This window comes from Prionailurus bengalensis, chromosome A2 (genome assembly GCF_016509475.1).
Source record: "Prionailurus bengalensis isolate Pbe53 chromosome A2, Fcat_Pben_1.1_paternal_pri, whole genome shotgun sequence".
In the NCBI taxonomy this organism is placed as follows: domain Eukaryota; kingdom Metazoa; phylum Chordata; class Mammalia; order Carnivora; family Felidae; genus Prionailurus; species Prionailurus bengalensis.
Window position 1 is genome coordinate 13,281,046 of NC_057348.1, and position 26,341 is coordinate 13,307,386.

The 26,341-nt window shown below is 54.6% G+C and overlaps 1 protein-coding gene across 9 annotated transcripts in view; it reads right to left on the reverse strand.

The window, feature by feature from the left end:
• UNC13A (unc-13 homolog A) overlaps positions 1 to 26,341 on the reverse strand; it is a 62,511-nt gene that overhangs the window by 10,769 nt on the left and 25,401 nt on the right. For 4 of the 9 annotated variants that reach the window (XM_043586971.1, XM_043586972.1, XM_043586973.1 and 1 more), the window contains 29 exons: positions 25,424 to 25,984; positions 25,072 to 25,180; positions 23,267 to 23,313; positions 20,941 to 21,019; positions 20,772 to 20,777; positions 20,222 to 20,293; positions 19,728 to 19,947; positions 18,897 to 19,124; positions 17,884 to 18,025; positions 17,591 to 17,760; positions 16,097 to 16,212; positions 14,843 to 15,006; positions 14,296 to 14,446; positions 13,911 to 13,979; positions 13,506 to 13,595; positions 13,153 to 13,287; positions 11,445 to 11,578; positions 9,482 to 9,567; positions 9,154 to 9,280; positions 8,294 to 8,390; positions 7,770 to 7,913; positions 6,898 to 6,981; positions 6,275 to 6,352; positions 5,963 to 6,051; positions 5,353 to 5,505; positions 4,022 to 4,145; positions 3,101 to 3,106; positions 1,337 to 1,375; positions 131 to 160 (listed from right to left, as the gene is read on the reverse strand). In XM_043586971.1, the coding sequence (XP_043442906.1) occupies positions 131 to 160; positions 1,337 to 1,375; positions 3,101 to 3,106; positions 4,022 to 4,145; positions 5,353 to 5,505; positions 5,963 to 6,051; positions 6,275 to 6,352; positions 6,898 to 6,981; positions 7,770 to 7,913; positions 8,294 to 8,390; positions 9,154 to 9,280; positions 9,482 to 9,567; positions 11,445 to 11,578; positions 13,153 to 13,287; positions 13,506 to 13,595; positions 13,911 to 13,979; positions 14,296 to 14,446; positions 14,843 to 15,006; positions 16,097 to 16,212; positions 17,591 to 17,760; positions 17,884 to 18,025; positions 18,897 to 19,124; positions 19,728 to 19,947; positions 20,222 to 20,293; positions 20,772 to 20,777; positions 20,941 to 21,019; positions 23,267 to 23,313; positions 25,072 to 25,180; positions 25,424 to 25,984 (3,550 nt within the window). The remainder of the gene's footprint in view (positions 1 to 130; positions 161 to 1,336; positions 1,376 to 3,100; positions 3,107 to 4,021; positions 4,146 to 5,352; positions 5,506 to 5,962; positions 6,052 to 6,274; positions 6,353 to 6,897; positions 6,982 to 7,769; positions 7,914 to 8,293; positions 8,391 to 9,153; positions 9,281 to 9,481; positions 9,568 to 11,444; positions 11,579 to 13,152; positions 13,288 to 13,505; positions 13,596 to 13,910; positions 13,980 to 14,295; positions 14,447 to 14,842; positions 15,007 to 16,096; positions 16,213 to 17,590; positions 17,761 to 17,883; positions 18,026 to 18,896; positions 19,125 to 19,727; positions 19,948 to 20,221; positions 20,294 to 20,771; positions 20,778 to 20,940; positions 21,020 to 23,266; positions 23,314 to 25,071; positions 25,181 to 25,423; positions 25,985 to 26,341) is intronic. The other 5 variants (XM_043586977.1, XM_043586970.1, XM_043586976.1 and 2 more) reach the window with 3 other exon arrangements.

The window sequence follows — 26,341 nt, forward strand, 5'->3', positions numbered from 1 at the left end:
AAGAAGAGACCACGGATGGGTTCACAGTGCGCCCCCCGAGACGGCACAGACCACAGAGGTGGAAGGAGGCACGGGGTGGGGAGGGGGTGGGGGGGTGGGAGCCAGACAGACAGTGACGGGCTGGTCTTACATCTGAGTGGCTTGGCAATTTCACCCTGCCCTGTGGAGAGAATCAGGCGGAGGTCAGAGTTTGGGCGGCTGATGGGAGGGTGCTCACTGGGGTTTCCCTGCCCCCTGAAAGCACAGTTCCACTCCCCGGCCCACAGGCTGCCCTCCCCCCTCCCCCAGCTCCTGGGTCTAACGCTGGGCCCCCTCCTCAGCTAGGCACCTTCCCTCGTCTCCCACTGGGAGCTGGGGGGCTAGAAGCCCGGACTAGCCAGGAGGCTAGAACCAGCCTGTCACCTGGGGACAGCCTGCCCAGGGATGAGGCGCCTTGGGGAGGAGGAGAGGAGAGAAAGGGCTTGGGTTTCTCTCCTCCCCCAACTCCCAGGACTCTTCCCTGGGAACCCTGGCTCTCAAAGAAACATACTTCTAGGTACCACAAGTTCCCTCAGTGCAGAGAAACGCACCCAAGCACATCCACGCAGGTGCAGAGAGTTTATGCCCCCTCATACACACACACCTGGATCAGCATACAACACACACACACACACACACACACACAGAGCTCACACACTAAAATACACACGTGCACTCCCAAATGCTTGCACACATGTGCACAATCACACACATCAACTCACACACTCTCACCCCCACACGGATGCACTTGCATGTAAATGGTGCCCCCCAAAAGGGCTACATGAGTGAGTAGGGAAGCCCTACAACCCATGTTCACGTAGCAGAGACCCCTCCTGTGCGCTCACAGGGATGACAGTTCCTGCGTGAATTGCACAGCAAGGGCAACTGTTCATGTGCTGCCACAGCTCCCGTCTCCTTACAACAAACACCCATTAGAACAACAACAACATCTACATGAACAACAAGGCATGTCTCGGTCGAGGGCCGCGGTCCAGCGTCTGGGGCCCTTCTTGAAGCCACAGAATTTCAGCGGAACCCAGCGCTGAGATAAGCTCTCTGGGTCTTGTTATGAGAGGGAGGGAGCTGTTTGCATACGTTTGCGTACACATTTGCCCACACGTGCACCCAGACTCCAAGCCATGTCCCTGAAGAAATCAACTCGTCTCTGACTTCTGGTTTTGTGGGAGTTGGTTAAGACACCTGCCTTTTACCTGTGATCCCCAGCTGACCTTCCTGCCCATGCCAATGAACACACACGCACACATACACACTCGGACCCCGGAGCTCAGGACCTCAGCACAGATGAGGCCCTCATTACCTTTTCTAATCCCTTGCCATGTTTTCTCAAGAGGGTGCCCTGCAGAGACAATGTCACAGGGTGATCAACCTGGCAAGCCGTGTGGGGTGGGAACCCAGGGTGATCACATACGTACTCATGGGGACAGGAGGTAAGGGGCATCTAATACCGCACAGGGGGCTGATGGCTGGGTTGCATGTGTGTGTGCCTCAATGATCAACTCTTAAAGGCTGTAAGAGAGTCAGAGAGACAGGGAAGAGAAAGAGAGGAAAAACAGAAATACAGAGCCAGAGAGAAAGAAGTCACTGCCAAAATATAACCCATTTACGTTTACTGTATATATGAGGATCTTGTTGCTTGGGTCAACAGGAGAACAAATGGGCTCCAAATTCAGACAGGCCTGAATTTGAAACCTGACTCTGGCCTACGTTTACTACGTGGCCTTGAGCAAGTGACTTCTCCTCTCTGAGCCTCAGCTTCCCTCATTGCAAAATAGGAACAATAATATCCACCTCACTCAAAGGGTTGTCACGAAGGTGGCCTGTAACATCAGCTATGAGGTCTGGCATACAAGGAATCATCAATAAATGTGAATCCCTGGCCCCCTGGGTGGCTTAGTCGATTGAGTGTCTGACTCTTGGTTTCGGCTCAGGTCATGATCCCGGGGTCATAGGATCAAGCCCCACATCGGGCTCTGTGCTGAGTGTGGAGCCTGCTTGGGATTCTGTCTCTCTCTCTCCCTCTGCCCCTCTCCCCTGTTTATGCTCCCCCTCTCTCTTTAGCGGGGACGGAGTGACTCCCCTTAGCTCCTTGCTGCCACCAAGTGGTTACAGCCAAAGATCCAGACTACAGCCACCAAGAAGTGAGACGAGTAAGTGCGAACTTTGGACAGGTGACAACTTACGACGACCTGTCTTGCCCACAAAGGGAGATCTCTGCCCTCCTATGTGTCTACATATCGCCTCCGCCAACAATAATATTAGCTCTAATTTTAGTGACCACACAGCCTAAGCTAGTCACGGAGATGAGCACTTTAATGCATCATCCCATTTGGTTCTCACCACAACCCTCAACAGAGTTACTGCAGTGAACCCCTTTTTCCAGACAAGGAAGTGGAGGTTGAGAGGTGAAGTGACTTCCCAAGGTCACAGAGAGAGTGGCTGGGCTGGGATTTGACGCCAAGATGGCCTGACACAAAGTCACGGATGCTACCTCCCACCTGGGTGCCTGGGCGTGTGCCCGGGATTCACGTGGTCGTGGGGTGGGACTGGGAGGGCAGAGGTTGGTAGGAGGGTCTGCACTGAGCAGCCGAGTGGGGGCCCAGATGGTGAGGGCCTGTATTTTGGGAGGCTGCTAGCAGTTCAGAGCCCAAAGGGGAGGTCAGAGCGACTCCGTCGACTTTTAACCTCCTTCTGGCTTCGGGGAGAGACTGATACCCTGCTGGAGTCTGAGAATATGGGAGGAAGGGTGATTTCCAACTAAAGGACGAGGTCAGATGGGAAGGTCCTGGGCTCGGGGTTTGGGGTTTGGGAGGGGGAAGGTAGGTCCTCTCTGCTTATAATGGGGCGGGGTGGGCGGGCGTGGCCTCCCTCCCTCCAGGCCCCGCCCCCTCCCCATGCCCCGCCCCAGACAGACACAGGCACATCTAGGCGGGAGGTGGGACAGTGGGTGGGGGGCCGGTGGGTGAGGAGGGGGCGCTGGGTGGGGTGGGTGCAGCCACGCGGTGGGCCGAGTCCAGACACAGAGCGGACGGACAGACAGACGGACAGAAGGGCCTCTACTTACGATCATCTGTCAGCCGCGATGGGGGCGGGGCGGTGGGGGAGGGGGGAATAAGTCACCATGAGTCTCCCAGGAAGGTCAGGGAGGGGGCGGAGACGGCACCGAGGGGCGGACCCCGTGCCCCTGCCCAGCCCAGAGGAGGCAGGCAGGTGGTCGGAGGTCCGAAGCCTCCCCCACCAGGGTTGCCTCCTGGTGGCCCTGCCCATCCTCCCCAAGCCCCCCTCCTGTCCACCCAGGAATGCCCTCTCACTCCGTGCTGTGCCATGAACCCGTGTGCCATTGCTGCCCTCAGGCCCCCACACCTCCAGGGAGGAACCCACTCCCAACCACGCCCCACTGCAGAGGTCTCGGGTCCCCCACTCCCTCCTGGAAGCCTGATCCCTGGGGATCACCATCTCTGGGCTGTTCCCAGAAGGGTTCCAGAGGCATGGCCCTGGTCTCTGGATGAATGCTGACCTCTGCTCGACTTCTCTGACCTTGGATGCTCTCTGTGACCTCTGATTGACCTCTGGGAGCCCTCTGTCTCTGATCTTTGAAGTCCATGGTGTCTCCCCTCCTTGTCTCTTGATTGACCCCCCAAGAGCCCTCCGATGAACACACTGACCCGTATGCCCTGTGTGATCCATGGATGGCCATGAGCCCCAAACTGACCTCTTTACTTTCTGGGTGACCTCTGACCTTCGTAAGCCCTCCTGACCCACGGGCGGCTTCTATGTCCCCTTAGACATCTCTTAACTCTACTTGACCTCTTTTTATATATCTGACCCAGGCATGACCTCTTTGACTCTTTGACGACTTTTGACCCGTATATGACCTCTCTGATCTTTGAATGGCCCCACTGACCTCTGAGCCCCAATGCCTTTGGCATCAAGTTCTCTGGGCTCCCACAGGGGAGGTGGCCCAGGGATCCCCTGTGGGCCTCACCGTCTGGTCGGTGAGGGGTGGCAAGACGATGGTCTTCTCCATGGTGTTCATGACCAGCTTCCATAACTCCTTCAGTACCCGCTTCAGCACCGTCTTCTCGCAGATTTTGGCAAAGAGAGTCAGGCTGGAAGTGAGGGGCAGATCTGAGAGACAGCCCAGCTGGCCCGTAACCCACAGAGTCCCTTTCCCTCGACAAATGTGGGAAAGGACTCCATGGACCCACCAGAGGGCACAGAGCCTCTACAGGGACCCCTGGATGGTCAGCCTGATGGAACTATGGTGTATGATACATGTGAAGAGTGAATGGCAGGTGGACAGGCCAGCAGGGGCCGGACTGGAAGGGGACTCAACACCTGGGAGGAAGGCCTGGGCCTTCGGATGAGGGCAGTGGGGAGCCATGGAGTGTTCGAGAGAGACACAGCCAGACTTTCCTGTTGGAAAGAACAGAGTGGGGGGCAAGCTAATAGGAAGGCTGGAGACTAGGGACTGTGAGGGGGCTGGGGCCATGCTCAGGAGAGAGAGGGAAGGGGAACGATGGGAAGAGGGAAAACAACAGGGGCGCCTCGGTAGCTCAGTCAGTTAAGCGTCCGACTCTCCGTTTCGGCTCAGGTCACGATCTCATGGTTTTGTGAGTTCGAGCTCCACATCGGGCACCGTGCCGACAGCGTGGAGCCCGCTTGGAATTCTCTCTCTCCTTGTCTCTCTACCCCTCCCCTGCTCACACTGTCCCTGTCTCTCTCAAAATAAATAAATAAAAGTTAAAAGTTTTTTGGCCAAAAACAAAAGGACGGAAAACAACAAAGAATCCGTGATTGGATGTATGGGGATCGAAGGAGACGGGGTAATCCACCATGATCCACCCAGCAACTGACCCACCCATCCAAACTATCCCTCCCCCAACTTCCTTTAATGGCCCCTCCATATTTTGCCTTCCCCCTTCCTCCCTGGCTCCTTCCCTCCCAACCATCCTTCCACCCATCCATCCATCCATCCATCTTCCTGTCTCCTTTCCTTCCTTCTTTCCATCCTCTCATCTACACTTCCATCCACTTATCCTTATTTCAATCGATTGATCCATTCGTCCATCCATCCATCCATCCATCCACCCATCCAACCACCGTCCACTCACCCTTACAAATATCTCCTCACCAGTCCTTCCGATCATTTACCCACCCATCTTCCCATCCTTCATACCTCCACCCACCCATCCAAACCATCCAACCGCCACCCAGCAAACATGCCCCTAGTGTCCCCTCCAGGTCAGCCCTGGGTTTCTGAGGTCCCATCCCTGACCACCCCCTGGCCGTCTCAGTCCACCCAGCCCGACTCACTTGCTGTCCAGCAGGTCCATGATGGGTTGCAGTACATTGTCAGCGTCCTGGGCCACGCTGCTGCAGGCACTGGCTGGCACGTTGCCCGTGCCCTTCACCTGGCTGAGGATGTCACCCATCTGCTTGACACACTCCTCGATGTGTGGCTGGAAGCTGGGGGCACAGGGGGTGGAGCTCAGGCCAGGCTCTCCAGGCCTCCCAGAGAAAGGGTCAGATGAGGCCTCAAAAGCTGACCCGTGGACCTTGATGTCTTATCCCAAGCATCACGGAGGCACGGCATATCACTGAGCAGGGGAGGGGATGGTGTGGAATAGCAGAATTGGGCACTGTGCTGAGACATTTGCTTGTGTTGTTTATTTCATTGCACAGTTCTACCCAGGCACTATTATCATCCCCACTTTATAGATAAGTAAAGTAAGGTTCAGAGAGGTTGAATGACTCACCCAAGGCTATATAGCTAGTAAGTGGGAAGCCAGGATCGAACCCAGGTCTAACTCCAAGCCTGAAGTCTTCACCACTAACTACATCTGCTGAGTCTCTGGATGCCCCAGGGTCAGAGGTCTGGGGGCTGCCCCCTCTTGTCTGCTCCCAGCCCTAGAGGTGCCCCCACCTGGTAGCAAACACCCGGCTGAGCTCGTCCAAGACATTGTTGAGTTTCACCTGGAGCTCCTTCAAGATGTCACTGGCCTCAGCATCCAGCTGAGGAGGGAGAAGGGACATTAGATCAGGTTTACAGAGCATCCACATAAGTGGGGCATTTGCCCATCCAACCCAGGGAAAGAGATCCCAAAGGGCTGGGGAGGAAACGGGCACAGATAGTGAAGCTTCTTGCTTGGGTTTGAGGGAGTGGTTGAGCTGGAATTCATCAACAGCCTGCAGGGACACAGGGGAGATGGTGACCCTGCCCCAGGCCTCGCCTTACCTCTTTTCCTCCCATGGCTTCGAACATCTTCTCCAGCTGCACTCGGAGCTGCTGAGTGTTGTTCATGAGGATGCAGGGCTGGCGGTGCAAACAGAGCAGAGATTCAGGACTCAGGATCCCTCCCCAGAGCCTCCCCCATCCACTGCCGGGGACCCCGGGATGGTTTCAGGGTCTGGGTCCAGAGAAAGCTGGGGTCCCATAGGGTCATCTGAGAATGGAAGACAGCCTTGGGATCAGATTCCTGGGAATGTTGGGGAGGACGGTCTCTGGGGATTGGCAGGGGGAATCAGGGCTCAAGTAGCTCCTCCCCTGAGGGGGGCTGGCTTCTGGGAGTAGCAGGAAGGGGAGAGTTCTTGTCACACACCTATATTCTCCTACGTGGTCTCAAAGCTTTGCAAGCTCACATCCATACACCCTGAAGGTTTCATTCACAACAACCAGACAGTGACACACTGAAGGCACGTGCCCTCACCTCCAGATCCCCTCAGACACACACAGCCAGGTACACGGACACACACAGTTGGACATACACAGACAGAAGTATCAGAGCCCAGGGAAGGATGAGCCCTTGGGGGTACAGAATGGGGATGGGAGGGGACAGGACAGGGACCCCCAAAGGTCACCACTTTCTCCTTCTCCTTGGAGCAGTAAGAGGCGAAGTCCTTGGAGATGATGTCTGCATACTGGAGGAGCACATTACTGATGGTCTGGGGAGGATACAGATGTGGGGGAAGAACAGGAGCTGGAGTTAGGCAGGCTCATCAAGAGCCACTAGTGAGATCAGGGTTGAATCCAAACCCCTATGAGCACTCAAGATGGACCCATTTGATGGGTGAATTCTCCACCCAGGATGACCATCACAACCAAGAGGAGGCACCACCAGGTAAAGATGATTATTTTATGTAGAGCCAGCTTTTTCACAGAGCAACCAACCGTCATACTAACCCAGCTCCAAGCATGAGCGCGACTCAACCCCAAATGGAATCCCAATTCTAACTTGCAGCCCTTGACTTCAACCCAGCCTAAAGCCAATTAGCTGGAACCCTCAAACCCAGTTGGATGGTCTTGACTTCCAAACTCACCCCAAGACCCACCCAAATTCTACATAAATCCCAACACTCACTCCAACCTCAATGCCAAATGGAATCTCATTCCCAATCGTAACCCTAAACCCAATCCCAAATTCAACCCCATCTTCAACCTTGACCCCAGCTCCAAATTCAACTCCAACTGTAACCACAACCCTGACCTCAACCTCAACCTCAACCTCAACCTCAACCTAAACACTGTCCTCAACCACAACTCCAACACTGATGTCAACCCCAACCTCAATCCCACTGATATCACCAATCCCAACTTTGACCTCAGTCCTAATCTTAACCCTGCCCCTGACCTGGACCGCAATCCCAATCTCAAGTGCAACCCCAACCTTGACCCTATCCCAATCCCATCCCTCCCCTGGACTGCATTCCCAACCCCACCCACACCCCCGCACCTTGGCAAAGCGCCTCATATAGTGCCCCACGATCTGGGGGTCAGGGCACTCAAGTTTCTTGATGATCTCAAAGCTCTGGTTGAGCTGGGAGAAGACGTCCACCACGGAGCAGGAGAACAGAGCATGCTCTGAAGTCTGCTGGAACTGCAGGGGTGGGGAGGCCATGAGGGAAGAGAGGGGTCAGAGCCAGACAGTCCCTAGAGTCCAACCCTCCCACTCTTCATGGGGAAAGCCAGAGACCAACTGCCCTGGGGTGAGATGGACACTGTGGAAGGGTGACTTAGAGGTGGACACAGAGACTATGGATAGAGAGAGTGGGGCTTCCAGCTGGACGAACTCTTTCATTTGTTGAGTGGACAAACAACCTTCAAAATCATGAACAAGATGAAGACGGTAGTCACCTTTCAGAGACTGGCTTCATCTCAAGGGCAAGTTTTGCCTCCATATTGGATCCCAATGGACCCCAGAGGGAGCAAGACCACTGTGGGCAGACTAGGGGCTTGGTCATGGGTCAGTCTCCTCACCCCATCCTTCTTGTCTCGCTCCAGGGCCCCATGCAGGAAATCCCGGGACACCTCCTCATTCTCATCCAGCCACTGGATGACAAAGGGCTCAAACCACCTGGAACAGAGAGCAGGAGTGAGGTCTTGCCACCTCTTGTCCCCTGGCCCTCTGCTTTGCCTGGTTCTGGATGGTACTTGGGCAGGTCCTCCTCTCCCTTGAACTCACCCTGTGGCCTCCGGTGGGGGGCTACTCCCTGCTTCCCTACCCCACCAGGCCTCGGTTACTTCAGCCATGAAATGGACCTCATGACCACTGTCAGAGAAAGGCCCATACTTGCAGGAACCATGGTTCAGATAAACGACCCATGGGTAAGGGCATTTACTCTCTGGGATCCCATTACCTGTACAACAGAGGAGTATCTATCCCACAGTGCTGCTGTGAGCGTGAATGACACAACGTATAGTAGGTCCTCGGTAAATGGTGACCACCATCCTGCTCTCCAACACAGCCCGTGAGTCAGACATCCAGAGTTCAAATCCTGGCTCCGTCACTCATTGGATGTCACCTTGGGCAAGTCCTTCGGCATTTAACTCTCCATTTCCTCATCCACAAAATGGGAATTATAACGCTCCCATCTTATAGAATCGTCAAAAGGATTAAATGAGAAAAGGCACATAGGACTGCTCAATGCAGTTCCTGATACTTATGAATATTAATTGGGCTATAGGAGTCCATAGTCTAATGGCTGAAAATAGAGAATACTAGGTTTGCACCCCACTGTGACCCTGATGCCTAGGGAACCCTGAGTAGGTCAGCCCTCATCTCTGGGCCTCCGTCTAGCTGTCAGCACTACGGTTCTGGCCTGGGGCAAGGGACTTACGCAGGGTACTCAGGCACGCGGTCCTTGAAGGCAGGAAGCTCTGCCACATACTCGTTATAGAGCCACTTGACCTTGAAGTGTAGGTTCATGTAGTCAGCACTCTTACACAGGCGATGCTTGTCATGCTCTGGTAGGGGAAGAACGGACGTGGCTCAGTCAGGAAAGTCTCCACCTTCTGTCTTGGCAGCACCTGCTCTGGCCATCACAGGTGTCCAACCTCAAGCTTGAGGGTCCAGGACACTCACAGCATTGGAGGGGATACTGAGGCACAGCTACCTACTGTAGCCAGGCTGGCAGACATGGGAATTGTGGGGGGGGGGGTACTTACCCTCCATGGCATACTTCATGTCCTGGGCAAACAGGTTCCACATCACTTCAGCACTGATTTTACCCACGTTCAGCTCCTGGGGAAACCTGGTGAAGGTCATGGAAGTATGAAACCTTGGCAGATGGAAGCAAGATGGCACAGGCTGCTTTGGCCTTCTGACCCAGAGGGTAGTGCAGGACAGGCAGAGGGATCTGGATTCAAGCCCCCTCAAAGCCAGCCACTGACTTGCTGAGTGACTCTGAACTGAAGCCCTGCTTCTCCCGAGTCTCCATCCATCTATCTCTCCATCCCTCCACCCACTCATTCACCCAGCTTTCTACCCACCCATTCACTCACCCATCTGTCTATCCACTCACCCATTTCTCTATGCATCCATCCATCCATCCATCCATCCATCCATCTCTCCATCCAATCAGCTATCCATCCATTCCTTTATCTACCCATTCATCCTTCCACCAATCTATCCATTCATCAACCTATTCACCCATTCAGTGTATCCCCATCCCTCCATCCATCCATCCATCCATCCATCCATCCATCTCTCCATACAGCCATCCATCTCTCCATCCAATCAGCTATCCATCCATTCCTTTATCTACCCATTCATCCTTCCACCAATCTATCCATTCATCAACCTATTCACCCATTCAGTGTATCCCCATCCATCCATCCATCCATCCATCTCTCCATACAGCCATCCATCTCTCCATCCAAACAGCTATCCATCCATTCCTTTATCTACCCATTCATCCTTCCACCAATCTATCCATTCATCAACCTATTCACCCATTCAGTGTATCCCCATCCCTCCATCCATCCATCCATCCATCCATCCATCCATCCATCCATCTCTCCATACAGCCATCCATCTCTCCATCCAAACAGCTATCCATCCATTCCTTTATCTACCCATTCATCCTTCCACCAATCTATCCATTCATCAACCTATTCACCCATTCAGTGTATCCCCATCCCTCCATCCATCCATCCATCCATCCATCCATCCATCCATCTCTCCATACAGCCATCCATCTCTCCATCCAAACAGCTATCCATCCATTCCTTTATCTACCCATTCATCCTTCCACCAATCTATCCATTCATCAACCTATTCACCCATTCAGTGTATCCCCATCCCTCCATCCCTCCATCCATCCATCCACCCATCCATCTCTCCGTACAGCCATCCATCTCTCCATCCAATCAGCTATCCATCCATTCAGTCATACATATCTCCATCCATCTTCCCATCCATCCATCCACCTTTCAGTCCATCAATCCCAAATCCCTGATCTTAACTGAATATCTAACTAACCAAGAGATACTGGCACACCAGAGTTGAGAGCCCCTCTAGCACTCAGGGATAAATAAGACACAACAGTTCATTCAGCTAACATAGATGAAAACTCTACAGATACATAAATCCATATAAAACTGTGTACATATTCACACACAATTACACAATATACAATATTGTATATTGAAGTGCATTCCACAATTGTACGCATATATACAATATACATTTAAACCCATAGGCCACAACTATACACAGAATTACATCCACACACAAGATATAATGCAATTTAAATGTAAAACATTTGGTGGAGTATTTAACACACATTAAATACTTGAACAACACTGCTTATTGTTATTTACGAGCCTACACTATTATATACATGTGTACACATTTTTATCCACACAAATCAACATGTACAAAATACATATCCGATTATACCAGTGATTGTATACATACACACAGTTTTATGTTTCTGTTTATAAATTATGCCATATTTCATTCAGGCACAACCACACCTACAGTTGCTTCCACATACGCGTCATTTTATGTGTAATTAGACACGATCGTCTTTACACATAAGACACAAAGTTGTGTACACACACACACATACACACACACTATAAACATACACCTCCAGATAATTAACTGCACGGATGCACAACTCACTGGTTGAGGCAGGGAGTGTATGAATTCTTGTCTTCCTCAATGATGGACACTATGAGAGTGATCAGCTTGGACCAGAAGTCAAGGTTCTTGATGCTGGGTCCCTGTTCCTCTGGGGGAACTTCTCCTTTCTTAGCCTGGAAGGGGCAATGGAGAGATTGGCCAGAGGGGTCCAGGGGGTGGGTGCCTCAGTTAGTTCATTATTGAGGGGTAGGAGGTTAGTGAGGAAGGGGCCCTGTTAATAGTGTGTGGTTCAAGGGGGAAAACTGCATGAAAAGGAACTGAACTCTTGTAAACCGGTCTAAACAGAGCTCATGTCCCTGCAGCTCAACAAAGCTTGATTAGACTCAACTCATAAAGTTGAATAGAACTGAATTTAGTTGAAAAAACCTGAAGCCCATGAAACCAAATGGAACTGAAATGAATGCCAATCAGGCCCACTTAGCTTAACAGATGGAGGTTCTCAGAGTTAATTCAGTGAAACTGAACTTGGGCCAATTACACTGAGTGGAGTGGAATTAAACTTAACTGGATTGAATTAAACTCAAATGAATTCAATTGGATTGAACCTAATCAACTCATCCAAGAGCAACATCATCCTAAGTCAAAATAATGGAAATAAATAGACTTGAACTCAACCCAACCTAAATTAATCTAATTCAACTCAACCAAGTCATCCCAATCCAACTCTACCTACTCAACTCAACCTAATATCCTCAGGCCAGCTCAATCCAACTGTAGTCAGTCAATGAAAATGGATGCAGCTAAATTCAACTGAAACAAACCCAACTCAACCCAACTCATTTGAACTCAACTATACCCAAGGCAACAATCCAGCGTATCCTAACTCAAGTCAACTCAACCCAGTCGAGAATAACTTCAGTTCAACTGAATAGAAAAAAAAATGGATTTTTGCTCAAGGAAACTCAGCTTAATCCCACTCAGTTCTGCTCACTAATTAGCCAAGAGCAATTTTAAGTCATCTGAAAAGAAATAAATGAAGCTGAACAGTTTATAGTTAAACCAAACTCAGCCCAATTTAATCCACTGCACCTCAACCCAATTCAATTCAAAGTGACTTGATTTCAACTCAAGGGACTGTAAATGAATGGAATGAAATGAAATCTCACTAAATTCAGCTTATCTTATCTCCTATGAGAAGCCCAAGGTGAGGTAGGGGTCACCTTAGCTCCCACAGACTCTTGCAATTCCTCCACCCCAGGGCTAATCATCCTAGGTTGTGAATTTCCGATGTATACATCTTTCCCTTCTAATAAGCCATGAGCTCCTTGAAACCTTATTGACAATCCTGGGACATTATATGTGTAGATAAACACATATTAAAAGATCTCAAATAAACTGACTTGAAATGGCCCAAACTGAATTTTACTCAAAAAATTCAATTCAACTCAACATTTAGAACAGTGATTCTATCCTAGGCACACTGTATGCCTAACTCAACTAAATTCAGCTAAAACTGAATTTATTGAGCATCGATTGTGTATCAGCTGCCAAGCACTTACCTACACTTTATCTAAAGGTTGAAGTTCATTGAATCTTCTCTTCAATCCTGAGATATGGGTTTATGACCTCATTTTACAGAGGGAGATACTGAGGCTCAGTTAAACCGCTTGAGAAGGGGAAGCTCTGGAACTTGGTCAGGGCCTGGTTGGTATCCCCTATTCCTTTCTGCTTTATCTGGGGTCCTCACCGGATCTGTCTGGTATTCCCGGCTATAGAGTTCATGACAGTTGTTGAAGATGTACTCATAAGTAGAGTTGAGGCAGGCTTTCACGCAATCTTTCACCACTTGGCTGGCTCGGGGTGGGCTCTGGAGTTCTTGCACCTAGAGGGAGGGAGACGGGCACGAGTGGGCACAGCTGGGACAGGAGGGATGCAGGAAATGGCTACAAGTAATTATGAGCTTAAGGAAATGTAGCAGGATGAAAGTAGAGGGTCACTGAGAAAGGGCACATTTCTCCAAGAGAAACGTTACTCGGTTAGGAGCTAAGAGTCCTGGAGAATGCCCCTTGGAGAGCTAATGGCACCGGGTCCCCTTCTTACCTTCATCCGAAAGAAGGTGATGCTGGTGAGAAGGTCCACAGTGGATTTGAGGTCCTGGAGTCTCTCTGGGCTGCTGGCTGGGAAGTTATTCTGTTGGAAGGGAGAAGAGAGGTTGGGTTATGAAGAAGGCTGGGTCGGGAAGAGTGTTTTAGGGGAAACACAAGAGCTCCCAAGTTCCGGGAAGTGGGTGGAGGGTCCATGAGAACACCTTGAAGCAACTAGGGTGGGAGCTGGTTGGACGCACCAAGCACGTTGGGCAGGTGCTGCCCATCTATGTGCACACATGTCAAAGGAACACATTCCACGTGTTAAGATGGGTCCTCCCATGTGCACACCTGCCGGGAGCTCGCCCTTCCAGGCACACGCGTGTAGGAGCAAGCAAGTCATTATGGGTGCACTTCTCACCCGATACATGGAGAGGTCGATCCGAAGGGAGTTGTGCAGCTGGTCCAGAAGCTTGACAAAGCGCTCTTTCTGAGGAGGCAGAGGAGGAGGATGGACAGAAGCAGGGACATGGGGGGTCGAAGCAGGGACATGGGGGTCGAGGTGGCTGCCATATAGGGTGAGTGCTTACTATACACTAAGTGCACCCCATCCATCATCGAAATGGGCCTTCACAATATCCATTTCCATTCTATGAGAGCTAAACCGAGGCTCAGAGAGGACAAGTGACTGGTGCAGAGTCACAGAGCAAGTCAGGTCCAGATTGGAGACCACGGAGTCACACAGGGTCCGACCCGCACAGGGTTGGGCTCGCCCTCATCCCCCAGCCCCGGTCCCCGGGACTGACCCCAAAGTTGGAGGCAGCGAAGCGGTCAGAGGCGGACACGTTGGTGGAGGCGGTGGTGTGCGCGTAGTAGGCATTGATGTTGGCGAGAAGGGTGCTCATGACGGCGGGCACCCCGGGACACATGTACTTGGAGGAGAGGCAGGCAAAGTGGCTGGTGGGAGGGAGCGGGAGGAATTGGGCTTGGCATCCAGCCAGGACAGGCAGTGTTCCCCCCAGAATGCCTCCAAGACAGCATATGTGAGGGACTCCCTCTGACCCCTCAAACCATTCCCTCTGCCTGATTGTGTCTCCCAAATTTCTCTCGGTCTCCTCTCTGGGTTGCCCTATCTCTGCCTCTAACTCTGACCCTCACCCTGTCACTTTAGCTGCCAGAAACTGCACTTTCCTAACCTCCAGGGGATTATAGGATGCCCACCACACCCACGTCCTCTCTGGTTCCTTCTCTCAAAAACCCTTCCACCCCAGATCTGTCAGTGTCTGCTAGGGAACCCCCTCACCCCGGTTTCCTGCACCTTGCCCTCAAGTCCGCCCCAGCCTGCAGCCTCACGTCATGGCTTGGTAGATGGACTCGACGCCGTAGCGCATGGCAAATTCATCCACAATCTCCTGGGCTGTCTCATCATAGTAAACCTTCCAGGCGTCATCACCCTTGGCATCTGGGATCTTCACAACCCCGTTGTTCTGCACGTCTGTCACGAAGTGGAACAGGTTCTGCCACCGAGAGGGAGAAGGCATCGTGAAGAGTGCAATGAGGCACAAGGGGTCGGAGACCCCAGGCTGGAGGCAGCTTACATCATCCATCCGTTTGTTTATTCATCTACGCTGATTTATTCATTTATTTATTGATTTATTCATTGATTCATTGATTCACTGATTTATTGATTTATTCATCTACGCTGTCATCCACCCATCACCCATCAACTCTCGCAATTACCAAAACATTTCACCAATCCACTCATCTGTCCTTGTAACAATTCAACCACACAACCATCCGTCTGTCTGTCCATCCACTCATCTACCCATCCATCCACTTGTCTACTCACTCATCCATCAATCCAAATACTCCCAAATCTACCTATGTACTCCTCTATCCTTTCATACATTTATCCGTTTGTCCTTCCATCCAAGCATCTATCTAAACATCTGTCTGCCTGACCATTCATACACTCATCCACCCACCCAACCCATTCAACTACCCAAAACGTCCCCCAGGTGCGAATCCTCCCTTTTAATAATTCGACCACACATCCGTCCGTCCCATACATCTACCCACAACTTGGTCTATCCAGCAATGCATCCATCCACCCATTCAACCATCCATCATCTATTTACTACCCATCAATTTATCCACCCATCCATCTTTCCACCAATCCGCCTATGCAACTGCCCCAAGTCCACTCATCTCTACTTTCAGTAGTTCAACCCCACATCTGTCCGTCCGCCCGCCCATCCTTTAATCCACCCATTATGGATGTGGCCCTTCAACCAATCATTTATTCACTCAAAAACTGAGTCATCTCCAGGAGCTCCCTGTTCGGGTCTGGGACGGGCGAAACACCTGGAGCTGGGTAGTGAGAGTCTGCCTGGAGGTCAAGGAGGGCTTCCCAAAGGAGGGGGCCCTGAAGTTGGATGGAGAGGGAGGAGTTTTCCAGGCAGTAGGAATGGCATGGGGGATAGTCTTTGAGGCCCAGAGAGTATGGATGGCGTGGCTGGAAACAGGAAGGTGGAGCTGGGGTGGTCAGGGGTGGGAGGAGATCGCAGTGAGCTGTGAAGGCAGGGAGGGGCGTTTGTTGGGCCTCACCTCGTGTAGACAAGTGTACTGGACATGGTAGGGGGCCACCTTTTCTTCGCCTTTGATCTCCACACTGATGTGTAGCCGGATGGCACCTGATACGGCGGATTTGTCAGTCCGCTTGTCTGCAGAACAGAAGGGGACCTCTGCATCAGACCTTCCCAGTGTAGGCCTGGGATATTCTAATGTACGCATGACGGTAGGCCAGGAGTCATGACCCTGAAGTTAAGACCCAGGTATCTCTTCTCAGATCGGCTCTCTGGGCTTGTGCCTCTCCCAGTAGCCTAGAACTCACCAGGCCCCGTCTCTTCCTTCAAACTAGGATTCCACACCCTGCTTCCTTGCGCAGATTAAATTCCTGAGTCTGCATCTTCTCTTTAACCAGGAGCCCTAGGCCCTGCTTCTCTCCCAGACTGGGCTCCCCAGCCCTGCCTCCCCTATCAGATCAAGATCCCCAACGTCCACTCATCCTAGATAGGATTCCTGGGTCTGCGTCTCTCTCCTCAGACTAGGATCCTCAGGTTTTGCTTCCTGCCCCCATCAGACTGGGCCTCACAGAAGACCCTTCCTCCCCCCATCAGACTGGGCCTCACAGAAGACCCTTCCTCCCCCATCAGACTGGGCCTCACAGAAGACCCTTCCTCCCCCCATCAGACTGGGCCTCACAGAAGACCCTTCCTCCCCCATCAGACTGGGCCTCACAGAAGACCCTTCCTCCCCCATCAGACTGGGCCTCGCAGAAGACCCTTCCTCCCCCATCAGACTGGGCCTCGCAGAAGACCCTTCCTCCCCCATCAGACTGGGCCTCGCAGAAGACCCTTCCTCCCCCGTCAGACTGGGCCTCGCAGAAGACCCTTCCTCCCCCCATCAGACTGGGCCTCGCAGAAGACCCTTCCTCCCCCATCAGACTGGGCCTCACAGAAGACCCTTCCTCCCCCATCAGACTGGGCCTCGCAGAAGACCCTTCCTCCCCCATCAGACTGGGCCTCACAGAAGACCCTTCCTCCCCCCATCAGACTGGGCCTCGCAGAAGACCCTTCCTCCCCCATCAGACTGGGCCTCACAGAAGACCCTTCCTCCCCCATCAGACTGGGCCTCACAGAAGACCCTTCCTCCCCCATCAGACTGGGCCTCACAGAAGACCCTTCCTCCCCCATCAGACTGGGCCTCACAGAAGACCCTTCCTCCCCCATCAGACTGGGCCTCACAGAAGACCCTTCCTCCCCCATCAGACTGGGCCTCGCAGAAGACCCTTCCTCCCCCATCAGACTGGGCCTCGCAGAAGACCCTTCCTCCCCCATCAGACTGGGCCTCGCAGAAGACCCTTCCTCCCCCATCAGACTGGGCCTCACAGATCCTGATTCCCCCATCAGATTGGGACACACAGACCCTACCTTGTCCATCAGACTGGGCTCCTAGACTACCTCCTCCTGACACTGGTTCCCCACTTGGGCCCCCTGGGGCACCCTCCCTGTCCCCTTGCAGGACACCACCCATGCTCACCCAGGTTGTACCACACGTCCATCTCGCCGCTGAGTGTCCGCACCTCGATGATCGTCTGTCCCAGGAAGTCATCGGATTCCCTCTTAAACCGCTGCTTCACACGGGATTTGATGTCATCATCCTCGTCCCAGACACGCACCTTGATTCGGTCTGAGGAGTTGTGACATTCACTGCGGGGGGGGGGGGCGGAGGGGGAGGCAGAGGCTGGGGTCAGGTGGCTGGTCTTGGAGCCCCCTTCGGCTGCTCCGGCAGGGAGTCCACCTGGGTGGCCAGGGGTTCAGCCAGGCACTTACAAGTGGAAGTTCTCCTCCCACACAGGGTTCAGGTTCCCATAGATGGTTTTCGTCCGTTTCTTGGTCTTCCCAACCTGGACAGTGACATAGGGGTCACTGGATCCCGTCTTGTCCTTTGCCTGCAAGCCCTGGGCACAGACCACTGGAAGACACACAGGACAAATACAAATACGGGCTCAAGGAGTGAGGCGTACGGAGAATAGTCACTGACACAGGTTCCCTGTTGCTTATTGGGGACACCTGTGACATGGTCTGAGGGCTTTGTTCTGACCATGGGAGCCCATGGGGACACCCACAACACAGGAAGGGCTTCCTGAAGAGTTAACACCCCCGGAGTCCTCGGCTGATGCTGGATGGGAAGGTTGCCCTGGGTCACCCCTGGGTAAGACATTCTGTACATTGTCCTCCTGAAATTTCCAGCAGGATTGAGCCTACAGTTGCTCTCAGAGCCACCTGTTTATTGGGGTCCCCTGCAGGGCTCCTTCTCTTCCTGCTCCCAGACTCATGTCTCCACCCACACTGGGGCTTCCTGGGGCCACCTGGATACCCATCTGCCCCGAAATCCTCATCTTGGGGTCTGCTTTCAGGGAAATTCGAACGAGGTTGGGCATGGATGAACATCCGAAGGCCTCCACCCGGGCAGGACCCTTCTGCCCCCAGTGGTCAGCACTGTCCCCCAGTGGTCCTGATCGTTGACACCCTGTGTAGGGCTCCTTCCGTCCCAGGCTCACTTCTCAACTCCCACAGCATCACCCCCTAGATAAACAACGTGCCCTCAACTCTTCTTCTTGGGGTCTGATTCTGGGGGTGGGGTGGGGCACAAACCAAGACTCATGCAGACAGCGTCGTGCACTCCCATTTGGAGCCACACATGCCCACCGCGGGAGCACAAACACACCTAGGGACATGGGACAGATATGGACACACTACACACAGCCAAAGGAAGAGCCATAGGAGGGAGCACAGGGGGCTGAGAAGGGACCCCGTGGCCACCCCCACCCCCGCGGCCTCACCAGTGATGCTGATCTTGGCCGACCACTTGGACGTGCCGTCCAGCACGCTCTGCTTGACCGCCTTCATCTGCTGCGTATGCGCGGTCTTGGTCACGGCGAAGATCTCCTGGATGAGCTCGAAGATCTCAGGTTTGTTCCGCTCCCGGATCTTCATGCGGTCCTTGAGCACCATGATGATGTTCTGCGTCCGGTCCTCCGCCCCGTGCTTGGAGCTCTTCTCTGCAGCCCCTGTGGACGCAGAGAGCAGTCACCGTCCAGAGCGCGCCCCCTCACCGGAGCGAGAACCCCAACTCCCACTCCCCAGCTTCCTGGGCTGCGGCCAAGAGTACTTAGAGCCGTGGGGGTTCAGGTGACTCGCGCCCCAAAGCTAGAGCTGCTAGAGATTTCGACATGCTCTCTGAACCCTCCTACCCCTTCTCCCCGGAGTACCCACCTTGCAGCGCGAGGGGGCCGCGCTGAACCCTCGCGCTCCACCAAGACCCCGCCCCTTCCCTGGCTCCTCCCCCCCACTCAGAGCCCCCTCCCTCTCTGAGCCCCCTCTCTAACCCATTTTTCTCCAGGGGAACCGCTGACTGTCAGTAAGCCCACCTCGGACAGTGTAGTTAGTCCCTGAGTCTCTCCCCACCCCTCTCTGACCCCCTCACGCCCCCTTTCCCCTCCTCTCGCCCCACTCCTGTGGCCAACGAGTCCCTCCCCTGTTCTTGCCCCGCCCCCGCGGAGCCCCGTCCCTCCGCGGAGCCCCGCCCCCGCGGAGCCCCGCCCCTCCCCGGAACCCCGCCCCCCGGAACCCCGCCCCTCCCCGGAGCCCCGCCCTTCCGGCCCCGCGCTCACGCTGCAGGCAATCTGCGTTGAGCAGGTCCTGGCACTTCTCGTGGCACTTGACGCCGCACTCCGTGCAGCGCATGCCCTGCCGCGCGATGCCCCACAGCAGCCCCTCGCACTCGTAGCAGTAGGTGGGCGTGGTGGCCGTCCACACCTCGAAGTTGTGCGGCGTCGTGCAGGAGATGGGGTAGATTAAGGCTTGCAGGGTCTTCTTGTAAACGTGGTTTTTCTGAGCGGAGAGAGAGGGGCGGCATGGGGCGCTGTCCTGCGCCACCCTCACCCCCTCGCTGAGTGTAGAAAAGTCCCCGTCCCTCCCCCTGCCCCCACACCGTCGGAATCCACGGTTCCGGTTCCGGGGCACAGATCATGTCGGCCGGACGCAGCGCAACCAGATCGTGGGGAGGGAGGAGTGCCCGTCCCTGCCACGCTCTCCTCCTCTTCCTCCCCGGAGCCCCCAGCCCACCCCCCGCTCAACCCCGTGGAAGGGGAGGCGCCCCACGCACCAGCTCCTCGTTGTTCAAAGTGCTGGAGGCCAAGGCGGAGGTGATGCCCGCTTTTCGGGACTGGACCAGGGACTGGGGCAGGGAAATCACCAAGGGAGTCACCGGGGTCGATTCACACCCGTAGGGTTGTCACCACGAGCAGAATCCACAGCCATGGTTTGGGGCCGCCAGCGACGGATTGCAGCCACGGCCACAAATAGCAGCAGGAGGAGGGCCAGTGAAGAATTGGAAAGTGACAGAGGCTCTGGGTTAGAAGGGACCCTGGAAGGTGAGCAGCCTCACACCCCTGACTCACCCATCCCCCCCCCCCCCCCCCCCCCCGGAACCAGACTCAGGAGCTGCATTTGGCCACGATCAGCAGCCACAGAGAAAAACTACCAGCCACTCCAGGAACCAAGATCGGGAGTCACCTGCTCTCTTCCCCACCCAGAAACTGTAGGACAGGGCAGGGTCCCCTCACCCCGGAACCCATGCATTGGGGGCCAGTTGGAAGATCCTAATGGGGGGGGGGTCTGAGGAAGAGATGGGGGCTCAGGTCACTACCACTCACCATGGCCTGAAGTGTCCATGCAGCAGGCAGGGTAGAAATCAGATTACATTAGTCCCAGGGAACACCTTGCCAGCCCCCAGCCCCAGGTCTGCCGTGGGCAGTTGTATAGGTTGAGCACTGCTTATGGCAGGCCTGCTCTGCTGGGGGAGGAGAGGGCACAGGCGCTCACCAGGTCGCTCACGAGTGGAATGGGCTTCCTCTTGCGGATGTCCGGCATGCTGTCAATGATGATGAGGCCACCGCCAGGGCTGTAAGACACACACGGGGATGTCAAGGGCCCAGGCGTCTCCCTGTCTCCAACAGACAGCACTGGAGGCCTGGGCAGGACACTTGATCTCCCCGGGGCTATTAAAGGTTGAATGGTGTCTCCCAAAAAGATACATTTAAATCCTAGCCCCTAGTACCTCAGAAGGTGGCCTTATTTGGAATATCTGGGTCATTGCAGATATAGTTAGTTAAGATGAGCTCACGCTAGACTGGGTGGGCCCCTAATCCAATATAATGGGTGTCTTTATAGAAAGAGAGACAGCAGTGTGACAACAGAGATCAGAGCGACACATTTACAAACCAAGGAATACTGAGGATTGCCAGCAACTACCAGCAGCTGGCAAGGCAGGGCAGGAGTCTCCCCTACAGGTGACAGTGACAGAGGGAGCATGGCTCAGCCAACAACTTGACTTTGGAATCCTGGCCTCCAGAACTGTAAAAAGACTATTCTCCTGTTGGTTTAAGCTGCCCATTCGGTAGTGCGTTACGGCAGCCCCAGGAAATGAAGACGACTCCGGGCCTCAACTTCCTCACCTGGGAAATGGGGACATGATGCTGTTGCCCAATCTGAATGGAAGTTTGAATGGAAGTTTGAATAAACTAAGATATTCATGAGACACTACCTAATTGAAATAGGTATTTCAAAATTGAAAATACCTATGCATATTTAAAGTCGATCCTAGAAGGAGTGATTTGGAAGCTGATGGCTACGCAGCTTTGGCGTAGCTGGTGGGTCAGGATGAGCTACTTTGTGGGAGATGCTACCGTGGCCTTTACGGATTCACCTTACTGGGAGGGGCCCACATCCCAAAGAGGGTTCAGGCGTGGCTCTTCTCCAGAAGGTTCCCACTGGCCAGGGAGAGAGATGCCTGGCAGCCAGTGACTCTGGACAAGCCCCCGGGTGCCATCCATGTTCCAGTGCTGCCTGGAGGATCAGGCAGAGGCCTGGTGACTCCCGAAATACACCTGGGCTTGGCTCAGGGGGCTTGGCTCCCCAGCCTGACCCCCGCCCGCGTCTCTCGAGGGCATTTCCTCCATAGATCACGTGTTCATCCCCGTGTCAGTCCCAGCTTCCGGGGCTCCCCCCAAGGACACCGGCTCATCTGGGAGTCACAGCGTCTGTCTCCGCGCCTCTGTTTGCAAAGGACGTACAAGGGAAGGCAGTCACCCTTCCCGCAGCTACTTGAAAACATTAGAGTACTTTAAAAGTATCTTTTAGGGGCGCCCGGGTGGCTCCGTCGGTTAAGCCTCCGACTTCGGCTCAGGTCACGATCTCGCGGTGCGTGGATTCGAGCCCCACCCACATCGGGGCTCTGTGCCGACAGCTGGGAGCCTGGAGCCTGCTTCCGAGTTTGTGTCTCCTTCTCTCTCTGCCCCTCCCCCACTTGTGCTCTGTCTCTCTCTGTCTATCAAAAATAAATAAACGCAGAAAAAGTATCTTTCAGGGGCACCTGAGTGGCTCCGTCGGTTAAGCACCGGACCCTTGATTTCAGCTCAGGTCATGAGCTCACGGCTTCCGGAGCTCAAGCCCCGCGTTGGGCTCGGAGCCTGCTTGGGATTCTCTCTCCCCTCTCTCTCCGCCCCTCCCCGCTTGCGCGCTCTCTCGCTCTCAAAATAAATACAAACACAGATAAAAAGTAAGTGTTTAAGAATATCTTTTACATCTTCTAACCTCTCCACTCAGGCGCTGAAGGAAGAAAAGCCCGCGTAAGCGCTTAGATAGGACAAAAGGCTCCACGGACGCCCAACTAACTGTCATTAAAGAAAGGGTCACCATTAAAGAAAGAGCCAGCGACCGTAGCCATAATCTGGGATGTTTAAAAACGGAATCAGATCAACAACTTCACCCCGGGATTGCAGAGGGACGCTGCAGGACACAGGCTTCTCCTCTCTCTTATAGTTATTTCTCTAGGAGGAAGTGATCTTGGATAACGCGAGTGTCTGGGGCAAGGCACGTACCTCTCTGGACTCAGTTTCCCCACCTGGAAAATAGGGGTAGCGGTCCTCCCGTGGGTGTGTTGTGAGGATTCAATGTGCGACTCTCTCTGGCTTCTGTCCGGGGTGAATGCTTATGCTAGTGGCTACATTATTTCACCCGATCTGTCACTCAAGCTGTCCCCTGTCTCCACGGAACCGCTGGCTATCCTCCCTGGGCTGACGCTATGGTGTAAGCAGTCTCGAGCTCTGGATTCAAAGCTTCCTCCTTCCCCCACGGCTCCGTTACTCACCCGCCTTTGAACCACAGGGATTTGGACATCTCTCCTTCTCCTCGGGCCTGCGTGACAGACAGACAGACAGACACGGTCAGTGTGGCAGCCTCTCCCCAGAGCAAGGTAGGTTCCACACCCGCTTTTGTCTCCTCTTTGGGCCGGGAGTCAGGAGGCCCGGGTCCTAGTCCTCACTGTGTGTCCTTAAGCTCTCTCTGGGCCTCAGTTTGCCCAATCTGTAAAATGGGGAGAGAAGAGCTCCTCTCTACCACCCACCTCAGTAGGACTCGGTCTCCTTGTCCGTCAAACGTGGGGACGTGTTAGCATCATCTCCAACAAGAGCCCGTGCACTATAGTCTTGGGCTTCTCGGGGGTTGGTTTAAACACTCGTAAGATTCTGTCATTCTCTAAACTTCTCCCGGCCTCACCTGCTCATCTGGTCTCGTGCCCCAGGGCCTTTGCTTGAGCTGCGCCACTTGCTCGTACGCCCTCCCACCTACTGCTCCCGATCAGCCTCCATTGATCCTTTTTTTTTTTAAACATATGAAATTTATTGTCTCCATTGATCCTTCAGATCTCATTGTAGACCCAGAGCTGACACCCTTACCTCCTATGCAACTAAAGGGTGGCATGGTGGGAGAAGGGTGGGGAGGGTCCAGCACTCTCCTGAAATATCGTTGAAGCATTTTGGATATCACTTCTCCTTAAGTGTCACCTCCTCCAGGGAGTTTTCCTGATTACCTTGGATTCGTTTTACGCCCCTTCTACGAGACCCACAGAGCCTGCCCACGTTTATTTGGTTTTTGCCATATTACGAGTTCCACCAAAGAGTCGCTGCTGTTTTTTATTTTTCACTCAAGTTGCTGACGTAGCGAAAGTTATTCTATAGACCTTACACTGCATATTCTTTTCTACCCTTTGCATTTAGAACCATGCGAATGGATTACTTAGTCAAAAAATTTTTTTTCAATTTTAAAACATAAGACATTCGATTGGAAACGTCTGTGGCTCTGACATTTGACGGTCAAAGACCTTGAGCGTCTGTTTAGAAAATCCTACTGCCAGCCTCCCCCCCTGGATAATGGTCCCCCTTGGATAATGACACTGCTCTGTCCCCAGCCTGGGGTGGCTTGAACAATTGAAGAGAGAAATGAGGGGCCTCAATCCTGCTGCCTGACCCTAACGCTAATGCTTTCGCCTAATTCCTTCTCTGATACTGACCAGACCTGAGACCTTTCCCCAACCCTGACTCTGGTACCCAGTGTGATCCCAGGCACTGATTCCTTTCCCTAACCCCAGTGTTAACCCAGACCTCTGATCTCTGACTGCTGCCCTCGCTCTGACCTCTCTCCCTCTCCCTCACCTCTATCCCTATCCATGAGCTTGACTCTGACATGGCTGTAACCGTGACCTGGCTCCAGGTTCCAGCTCACCTCTCCTTCCTCCCTCCTCAGAAATCCCAGGTGGGCACGAGGGAGGCTGGGCCGGGCCTTGGTGGGGCCAGCTGGTTGGGGGGGGGGAGGGCAGGCAGTCATGGGAGACCAGGGAAGGGCCCTTCTGGAGACAGATGAAGTCAAGGTGCAAACAGGGCCAGAGAGGGGTCAGGTTGGACAGGGGCTGGGCGGGGAACGGTGAGGCCAGGACGCGGACAGGTGTGGGTGGGGCCAGGTTGGGGTGGGCGGAGCCATAGAAAGACCCGGATGTAAGAAGGCGAGGCGAAGCCCGTGGTGGACGGGTGCGGGGGCAGTGGGCGTGGCCACGCTGTCCACGGGCGGACCACGGCAGGTGTCAGCGGGTCTGGGCATTGGGCTGCAGCTGTCACTCACCTCCTGCAGCTGCAACCGCACTTTGTTGAAGGCTCGAAGCCAGTTGGCCTTGGCCCTGGACACGGAGTCCTGACCCTCCTGGCCTTCCTCATCCTCTCGTCGCCTGAAACTGAGGCAAGGGGCGTCGTGAGGCTCCAGGACCGGCCCTCCCTTCACCCTCCGCCCTCCGAGCGATGTCAAGCCCTGCGTGGCCTCTCTGGCCCTGAAGAGACACAGTGACCCACCTGTAGCCCCTCTGACGGGCCTCAGTGCCCCTTCCGCTTTCCCGGCCATGACCCTGCGACACCCTCCCCTCCATTCCCCGGGGCCATGCTGACCCCATCACGCCCGCCACTTGGCCCCCTCCCATTACCTCTCCTCAGACTTGGGGGGCTCCGGCTCAGGGCCCCGCTCCGCTGTGGGCACCTCCTCCAGTGCGGCTGGCCCAGGGGCCGCCTTGGCCACGTCAGGGGCCTCAGCAGGCCCGGCCGGAGGCCTATCCTCCTTCTCAGCTGCGGCCGGTGGGAGGCTGACACGCTTGAAGTCTTTGGGCTCAGCCACGGCCACCTCCTCCCGCTGGGCGTAGCTCCGGATGTCATCAGGCACCTCCTCCTCCTCCTCCAGCTCCTCCTCCTCGTCAGGCAGCTCCTCCTCCTCCAGCTCCTCGTCCTCCTCCTCCTCCTCCTCCTCCTCCAGGAAGTCCTCCAGCTCCTCGTCCAGCTCCTCGTCCAGCTCCTCCTCATCCTGGTCCCAGCGCGGCGAGTCCTTGTGGTAGCTGACCGAGCTGTGGCACGAATGGTAGGAGTCCCGGTCCCGCTCGTCCTCTATCTCGGAGCCCTGCAGGCTCTGCTCGTCCGGGTCGAAGTCCTCGCTCAGCTGCGAGCTGCCCTGGCTCAGTTCCCCCGAGGAGGCGTAGCGACTGCTGCCGGTGGGGCTGTGGGGACCAGCCAGGGCTCAGCCGCGGAGGCACCCCCGAGCCACCGCCCGCCCCCCCCCCCCCCCCCCGCGCCCGTCACGCAGGCGCCACCGCCCGGTCATTCACTCCGCACTGGCGGAGGAGCGCCTACGGGGCGCCTGGCCTTGCCCCGGGTACCTGGGAAACCTCGGCCTGGAGAACCCGCCGGGCGCCACTCCTGTCCTTCCGCCCCTCCGATGTGCTGGGGACCCCGATCAGTGCCTCACCTCCAGTCTTGGGAGATTTAGTGCCTCTGCAGCTCGAACCTGGCCATGGCTCCTGATGTCCCCGAATCTAGACGCTGCCCCAACGTCCCCTCCTGTCCCCGACAGCACT